The following is a 9,035-nucleotide window of genomic DNA, read 5'->3' as shown; positions in this document are numbered from 1 at the left end:
CAAATACACATAAGACTATATTTATATGGGAAAATTATTATTCATAAATAAAAACAATTGTATCACTTAAATTATTCGCAAAAACAAACATTTAAAATACCTAAGTTTGAAACAACTTCAAATATTTTTCAAAAGTTATTCATAAATGTTTCAACCTCAAGTTTTAGTCAACTAAATATTTATATATAAGATGGCCAATACATTTCCAAAACCTCCACTAACAATAGATAGCAAGTGTATCAACAATTATAAAGTTAATAACAATGTACACATAAATGGCAAAATAAATTACAATCTAGCCGGTGTATTGTTATGGCATTATGAAGTAGTCATAATTTCACTTAAGTAATCTTTAATATAAGACATTTTTGTTAAAGTTGTATTGATTATATATCCATTCCAAAATAATTTTTTGTAATGACTTCATTTTTAAATGTTTACCCAATATATTCTTAGTATTCTATTACCTGTAAATATATCTGCAATTGCTAAATGTAAGCTAAACAAAATACATGACAACTGAAATAATTTAAGTTAAACATGTATAAACATTAGTTGTCATCTGTAAATAACATAACACAATTTTGGCAACTTCAAGTCAGACACCCTTCTTCACCCACCAGATGACTTAGAGTTTGCCACTGAAATAGTATGATGTAAAAAATAAAAACTCACAAACTTGTATAGGTGCCAAACATGGGTATAATTGGAACAGCATGTTTTGAGTTATATCATCTCTATACTCTATTTGAACAAAACGTGGCACTGGCTATCTGAAAGAGGTGTAACAAAGGATTGTATTTTACCAGAATCTCTTTAACTGAGTTGTATGATAAAAAGATTTTTAAAATGTTCCAAAAAGATTGCTTGGTTTTAAGTAATTATCTTACAAGTTTCAACAAGTTTATTTACCCCCCCCCCCCCCCATATAAATGTACCCATCTCACAAGCAGTGACCACCCAGCAGTACATTGCATCAATTATGGTCATCCCTTCAGAAAACTGACCTCATTCAAATGGTTCCAGATGAGCCCAAGACTTCCCTCTAGTGATGGTCACTGAAAGAGGAACCTGGAGATTGCAATATTGTGCGCAAAGACTTTGTGTATCCTCCATTGTTTGTTGAATAACCTCTGAGGATAAATTTAGCATCTTGTTCTTAAAACTATTCCATAAATTAAATAAAAAGAACACTCGAAACAATAACTTGAAAATACCTTTGGCTTCTGTTATATGCTCATCAGGCACCTCCCACACAAGTTCATCATGAATTTGTAGCAGTAACCTAGCAATGGTGAAAGCCATTTAGCATATGTTATGTATAGTGTTTGACAGTGATTTAATTGATATGTTTTATGAGCTGTGCCCCACCTTGTATTTAAATGCTCCTTTGCTTGAAGCTTGTTCTCTACTGCTATCATGGCCAGCTTGCATATGTCCGCAGCAGAACCTATATGACATATTGCTCATTTCAGTATATATTGGAATAAACAGAAATTTTAATGAATTTTTATTTTCTTTACAAAATATCTATATTTTTTATTATAAATGTTACCTTAATCCCCTTCCACGCACCCACACAAACAGATTAAAGCTAGCCCAAACTTGACTAACATAATTCTATGTGAAAAACTTTAAGCTTTCTGTTGCCTAGCAGGAATGTAGTTTTTAATTTGACAAGACTTGTGGTGTAACACACCCTGGACACAAAAGTTGACAGCCTGCCTTTGAGCCTGTGCCCTGAGAACTGGAGATGGGTGGTTGATGTGGGGGAAGTATCTCCTCCTGCCACACACTGTCTCTGTGTAGCCGTGATCTTGTGCATAAGACCAGCACTTTTTTATGAAGATGTCTATTGAAGGAAACTGTACTGAAATGAAATAGAAATGTTTATTACAAAAATCTCTTCTTATTGTAGCTGCACTAAAAAATACTTTTGCTAGTTTTTTTTATGATGATGCATTTTAAAAAAATGTACTGCCATTTTCACAGTATAAATTGTTGCTTTACATTTTGAAAATATCACAGCCATAGCTGCATAAACATAAGTTTAATACGAAGTCATTTTTATTGTAATAAAATAAATTATTTGTGGAAAAATTTATGATTTTGAAACTGAATAAAGATCAGTGGCTATCATATAATTTTTTTTTGTTTATTTAAATTTTGGTCTGCTTAGTATGAGTGGAAAATAAAATTGTAATCAAATGCAGGTTAAGTACTCACATAGGAAACTATTCATTATATCTTTTGCTACTTGCGGCTTTACTTTTAAGTAATCAGACAACTTCTCTTTTCCTGTGTACATTAATAAATCAGAATATAAGTGCATAAAATTAATTCACTGTGAAGTTAATAACTATTGAATGTACTGATCTTAATCTTTAATAACTGTTGGAATAACTATTGAGTTACCCGCTCCATATACAATGGAATAAACAATTCTTTTGGTACTTTCCCTCTCTTGAGAAGTAACAGATTCTGGAGGTTTGTTGTGCCTAAAAGGAAATCCCAATTTTTACATAGGTTGACTATATATGATTATAGACACATATTAAGATTACACTTTTTAAAAAATGACAAAATAAATTATATAAAATAATTTATATTATAACTTTATATTATAAATTTAAGGGTAGATATCTAAACAAAATGATTGAAACAATATCTTAAAAATAAATAACTACAGAAAACATTCAAGCTTGACTCTAAGTAGAAACTAAATCAACAAAGTTACCATTGTGATGTAAGGGAGATAAATATGTCAGTTGTTTTCTGTTGGCTAAAAATGTTTAAAAGGATGGGATCTTGGGAAAGGTGTGATAGAATCCTTAGTTCAATTTGTTGGAAATCTATAATAAGAAAGCACATTTTGAAATAAACACAGAAGTTTCATTCGGTATTAAAAATCTTTTTAGTTACTTAAATACAAATTTAAAAGATTAGATTCACCTGCTGCTAAAAATGAATGTTCAGGCTTGCTTATGAAAGGTTCTCTGGCATATATTACAGCATTTTGTGAAGATTTTAATCCTTTAAATGTATATTAAAAAATGTAACTTAATCTTTGCATACTACAATTAAAAATCAATGGCTCTGAAACTAAGACATATTTTACTCACTGTTTAAACAAAAATCCATCAATAATTATCCTGTGTTATGAAACTTTAGTTTTACCTATTATGTAATTAGGTTTGTAGTCACTGATGGAAATAACATTTTTAGGAATAGCTTGGAAATTAGGTTGTGATGAGGTAAGCCGACCTGTAGCAGCAGCTGTCTGATCCCAGTGTGTCTTGACCAGGCCATTAACAGCACAAGCTATAATGCCATCAACATATGTGGATTTCAGTTTCTGAAGCTTGGGGAATAAATAAACATAAAAATATACTTTGTTTAGATAGTCTTGTTATTGAACATTTCTTAACACCTGGAGATACAATACAAGCATTCAAAACTGACAATAATCATGAAAATGTATACCTAGAATAGGATCTCTAAAAATTATCATTCTTTGATTTTTATTTATTTTTTAACAAAAGAGAGTTCTGATATTGTTGAAGATGGCATAAAACATTGCACAGGTCAAAGATACTACTGCTAGTGAAGATGATTAAATAATCCAGATGTTAAAACTGTTTTTTGTTCTCATATTTTTTTCACTTTCAGTTTATTTGCTTTTCTGAATAAAACAAAATACAACACACTCTCACACAAATTTGAATTCAGATCTTTGAGTTGAAAATTGTATTAAAGACGCATTGCAACAAGTTTTAAAAAAATATTTGACACTTACCTGTCTGTATTCTAATACTAGAGATGGTAAATGATGGTAGTTAGCCAACACAGTAAGACTAGATTCACAGGTAGATTTCAATTGAAATGAACTGGTCTTTATAATTTTCTTATCTGTTGGAAGTTTTTTATCAAGCTGAAGTTCTTCAAACAAAACCTAATTCAAATTTAAAAATAAAAGGGTTATAAGAATTATTATAATGCTTTAGCAATAGCTTTTTTCACTATCTAAATTTGTCCAACTTTAACTGAATGTTAACAAGAAAAGTATAGGCAGTGGCATTGTTTAAATTTATTAGATTACTTACTACTTACTTGTCGTAACTGAACATGGCTATTCAGACAAAACCTATGTCCAGCTTCTGTGTATATTGCTTCTTCTAACCTGTTCAACTTGCACTATGTAATATTAACAAAACAGTATGACATTTCTGAATTTCCAGGGCAATTAATAACTTATGTGATAATGAAACAGCTTAAAGTCATCAATGGTATTCTGTAAAAAATTTAGCTTTTAGAGTGAAAATAAAATAAAATGCTTTACTTTACCTTTAATATTTCAGAAAAACCAACCAATTTCTCAGTATCAACTTTGATGGAATTCAATTCCATGCAGGATAAAATGGGAACTAACTTCATTTCAATACTTTTGAATAATGTCCATAAGTTATCTTTCTTGAGCTTAACCCTTAAAGCCTTCATTAAATTTGGTGTAAACTGAAAACATGGAAGCCATTCCCTTTCATTCTGTAAAGTTACATAAAATAATAAATAACATTAGTATGCAGATCTCGTCATTTGAAAAAATTAACTATGTATCATGTTGTTTAATGATAGAAAAATCAGATATTAGTACTTACATACACAAACTCAAAATTAGAAGTTCTGCAAATTTGTGAAAAACTCAGAGGCTGATTTTCAGAATGCACAACCCAGGATGCTATAACTGGATCTTCAACATTTGCACAGTCATAAGCTATAATTAAGAAATATTTTAAACATTAAGTTTCCAAAGTTAAAAAATTATACAATACAAATAATACACAAAAACCAGCTAAAATAAATCTTAAATGATAAAATTGATCACTGGCTAAAGACAAGAAGAAATAGATTGTTGATAAATAAAAAGATTACCATCAAGTGAAAACAGTGAATTTAGTTCCACTATAAATTCTTTAAAGTTGCAGATTGTTTTGCATATTTTTTCTGAGGCCATTACTTGTAGCAAAATATTTCTATAAAAAAAAGTTTTTTTGTTATATTTAGGATATTTGAAAAAACGATAATTACATTTAATACTAAAAAAAAACAAAATTACTTGATATTTTCATCAAGGTTGACATTCATGGGTATAGCAACACATTGCAGTTGTGAAACTTCTGTCATAATCACAATACTTTTTAAATGTGGCTGAAAAATAAATAAACATTAAGATGTACTAAAATTATCATGTTTCAATTATGTCGTACAATAAAAGATATTGAAAAAAAATCTTACAAGTTTTTATAAAACTGTAATTTGTTTACACGATAATACATTTTAGTAATGAGGTTTTATTTATCTAAAAAAAAAAAACATTTATTTATTAGTAAGTTAAAAAAAAAGTGAACAAATGAGAGATTATAATTTAAAGACAAAAATAAACCAACCTGACAGAGTGTTTTCTTCTAAAACAAAAACAAAACAAAAAATGTAAACGGAGGCGCTGAATATTAAAACAAATAGAATAAACTATAATTATTTCTAAGATTTTAGTCTTAACTAATAAAACTTAAGATATTATGTTAATAAACTATTAACAATAAACATATTAATTCTTAAGGGCTTTTCTTCAAAACATAAAGCATACCTTAGAGTGATCGGCAGCCGAATAGAATGTATTCACCAAAGCCTGACCATTGCTGAATAGCATAGTTAGAGTTAAGCACTGAGAAGATAATAAACTTTCCAGAAATTCTTCTTGCTGTTGAATGCTCCAGCTTGAGAAATTCAGTACTTCTAAAGTTGATTTCTCATTCGTTTTAGGACCTTCCTGAAAATTTTTTATGTGTAGTAATATTCAGAGTGATACAGATATATTCTGGAGTAGATTCATGAGTGTAAGATCTTCATTCAAGAAAGGGGGAGATAAATATAATAAAACAATTACATAGGTATAAATTTTACCACTGTCTTGACTTTAATTGGTGGCTTAAATCCTGATTTTATTTTCTTTAATGTTGAAGCAGATGATTGTTTCAGGTCTAATCTAGAAACTTCTTTTGAAGAGCCTTGTTTAAAGAAAAAATTAATATTAATTAAAATTAAATTTACTATTGTTTTTTTTTTATCAGTAAAAATGTAGCTAGTTGAGAAACTGAAAAATGTTTATACCATCGCAATGCTGTTCTTCCTGTTTGGCTTTTTGAAGTGTTTTCCTAAAAGAATATTAAAACAAAACCATAACAATTAATGAAGCTATAAATAGAAAATATAATGAAGTTTTATGATTCCAAGAGTATTATCGCCCATTAGCTATTTATCTTAATTCCCTGCTTCCAACTGATTGGAAGATGAAGAAAAAATTCTTTTAACCATTTAAAATTGGCATCAGTGGTGCTATTATTTCTCAAAAGCTGTTACCTTTTTCTCTTACATGTGAAGACATTTGGTACATCTTTAGGATCCTCAATAAATGGTGACTCACTCTCATCCATGTTGTTGAAGAAGATTTTATTTTCTGAGTTGCAGGAGGAAATTGGTGACTCAAGATTGTTAGCCTTGATAGATGGAGTACTTTTCTCTGGAAGGTTAACTTTACTGGTAGGAAAAGTTGACTCTCCAGTGTTAATTTTATTGTCTTGGAAAATTGGCTCTTGAATGTTGAGTTTACTGGTAAGAAAAATTGATCCTGGAGTGTTAACTTTATTGTCTTGGAAAATTGGCTCTTGAATGTTGAGTTTACTGGTATGATTAATAGACTCAGGAGTGTTAACTTTATTGTCTCCAAAACTTTTGTCATCCATTTCCAGTGTATGACAAGAGTTTTGTGAAAATTCAATATCAGAAAGTTGTAAATCAAAATTAGCCTTTTCTGGTGAACTCACAGCCATATCATTATCTTTGCTTGCATTTATTAAAAATACCTGTTTTTTGCAATTTACTTTTCCTTCATTAGTAATTTGAATGTGCTCAGATTCTTGGTTGCTAGATGAGAAGAGAAGAGGCGATTCATTGTTGAAAACAGCTAGGTCATGGCCTCTTTTTTTCACTGAGTTAAACATGTCTTGGTTTGGTGTTGAGTGACATTCATTTGATTCCTCAGGTACAAAACATCTTGCTATATTGGATTCATTTTCTTTATTTTTAGAATTGAAGTTTCGTTTTAAATTTTCATTTAATTGTTGCATAAAAGTTACTTCAAAACTGTTGTTCCCATTTACAAGACTATCAAGTGAGTTAAAATCATGCCTCTTTGGGTTGTAATCTGTTTCTACTGAGTTATGCAGAAATATTTCTGTGTCCATGCTAGGACTATTTACTCTTGTATTTTGAGTTAACTTAAAAATGTCTTGCGCTATCTCTTCATCGGTTGGTCTAATGTCAGACAGTACTTCAGTCAACAGGACAGGAACATTGATGTGGTTTCTAACCTTACTTTTTCCACTGCAGGGTACATTTGAAGTGGTAAATGCAGATTTTGTAAAGTTGGTATCAATCGTCTTATGGGATTTTGTGATTGTTTCAGTAAGTTGTGAAGCATCAGGTGTGACTGTATGACTAGTTGAATGCCTGGTATTAGCCTGCAGACTAACAGGGTTAGAATCTCTTTTCTTGAAAGTTGCTGCATATATGGACTTGTAATAGTGGGATGGATCTGTTCAAATACAAGATACAACTTAATTTTTTTTTAATTTCTAAAAAAGCAATTACTTCAAAAACATGTTTTACTCTTTAAATATAGCAGTAAATGTAATCCTGCCGAATAACATTAAATAAACAAGAATATATAAGGGCCTAATTTAAATATATTTAACATGATATCAAAACAGCATAGGACTATCATTTTTAAGAGGTCTAGGCCTAATGACAATATGTATTCTAAGACATTTGCTTAAATTAAGGCTTAATAAACTGATTGGAACATTAAACTTATGTATATACCCATCTTCAATTTTTTCTGCTCATTTATGAGGAAACTATACTTCTTTTCCAATAGCTCTAAAGTGGTTTGAGCTTCAGCTGACAAAAATGAATTTTGCTTGATTACTGGTGGATGTTTGACTGGTTTGATTATAATTTCATTCATGTTGAATAGTACTATTCAGAATACCTTTAGCGGCACCTATGATCTCAGGAAAATACAAAAAAAAGAAGTAAAATGTAGATTAGATCTATAATTATATTATTAATGTGTAGATCTAGACTGTGTCAATTGTGTATATAGGCTGTAGAATCTAGATCTAGTCTGTAGTGACTACAGTGTAGTCTATTGGGCTCTAAGAGCGGACTCTACTAGTACTAGATCTTGCTAAAACTAAAAAAAAAATCCTGGAGAATCTAGATTCTAGATCTAGGCAATATAATCTAGATTACTAGATCTAGAATCTAGATCTAAATGAATCTAGACTAAATCTAGAATCTCGTTAGATAGATAAACTTAAGTTATTTTTTTTTTTTAATAATCAAAAATCAAAGTAAGGTTTACCGTTTAAGTCTAAGTTAGCAGACGACTATGCGTTGTAAAGCGTTTTTAATTTTAGTTTTACTTTGACTTTTAACTTGTAATGTTATCTAAATTTAGCACTCACAATATAGATCTAATTATTGTTACATATCTAGACTTAGATCTAGATCTAGATAGATTCTAGATGGCAAAATGTTAAGAGTAACAGTAAAGTTAGATCTAGAATCTAGAATTTACTAAAATTTACTACCAATATGTTATGTACGGATAACGAGATTTTCTTGCGGCTAGGGGACGTAATTAAGAAACCCAATTTGATCTCGACATTTTTGTAGTACTTTCCCCTGACTTGTTGCCAGATTGTAAGTAGATATAGATTATAGATTTTAATTTAATGTAATAAGTTGAGCTACTTTTACCGCGCTACTAGTCTACTGCTAATCTAAATACAGTGAATAATAGATCCAGCTATTTTCAAAAATGTAAAAAGTGTAGAGAATTTTTTACGCATTGCTTTGTTCGTTCCTTTTAAAAATAAAATTAAACAACAGTCATAATTAAAGTACGTTGTTTA

The 9,035-nt window shown here is 29.8% G+C and overlaps 1 protein-coding gene across 1 annotated transcript; it reads right to left on the bottom strand.

Moving 5' to 3' along the window:
* Positions 1 to 35: 35 nt before the first annotated feature.
* Positions 36 to 8,750, bottom strand: LOC131951257 (uncharacterized). Its single transcript, XM_059313612.1, has 22 exons — positions 8,712 to 8,750; positions 7,939 to 8,119; positions 6,418 to 7,651; positions 6,169 to 6,212; positions 5,962 to 6,065; positions 5,645 to 5,827; positions 5,114 to 5,205; positions 4,930 to 5,030; positions 4,656 to 4,771; positions 4,345 to 4,542; positions 4,111 to 4,194; positions 3,797 to 3,952; positions 3,178 to 3,361; positions 2,953 to 3,033; positions 2,738 to 2,852; positions 2,416 to 2,498; positions 2,227 to 2,298; positions 1,700 to 1,870; positions 1,372 to 1,450; positions 1,218 to 1,285; positions 1,008 to 1,133; positions 36 to 773 (listed from the first exon to the last, which is right to left on the bottom strand). Exons 2-21 carry the CDS (start codon positions 8,081 to 8,083, stop codon positions 1,009 to 1,011), a joined length of 3,435 nt encoding a protein of 1,144 aa, XP_059169595.1. The 5' UTR covers positions 8,084 to 8,119; positions 8,712 to 8,750; the 3' UTR covers positions 36 to 773; position 1,008.
* Positions 8,751 to 9,035: the final 285 nt, after the last annotated feature.

Source organism: Physella acuta, unplaced genomic scaffold (genome assembly GCF_028476545.2).
Source record: "Physella acuta isolate Inbredline_101_S28 unplaced genomic scaffold, ASM2847654v3 ptg000805l, whole genome shotgun sequence".
Taxonomy (NCBI): Eukaryota; Metazoa; Mollusca; class Gastropoda; family Physidae; genus Physella; species Physella acuta.
Note: the sequence above shows the minus strand (reverse complement) of the source record. Positions and strands in the feature narration are given on the sequence as shown.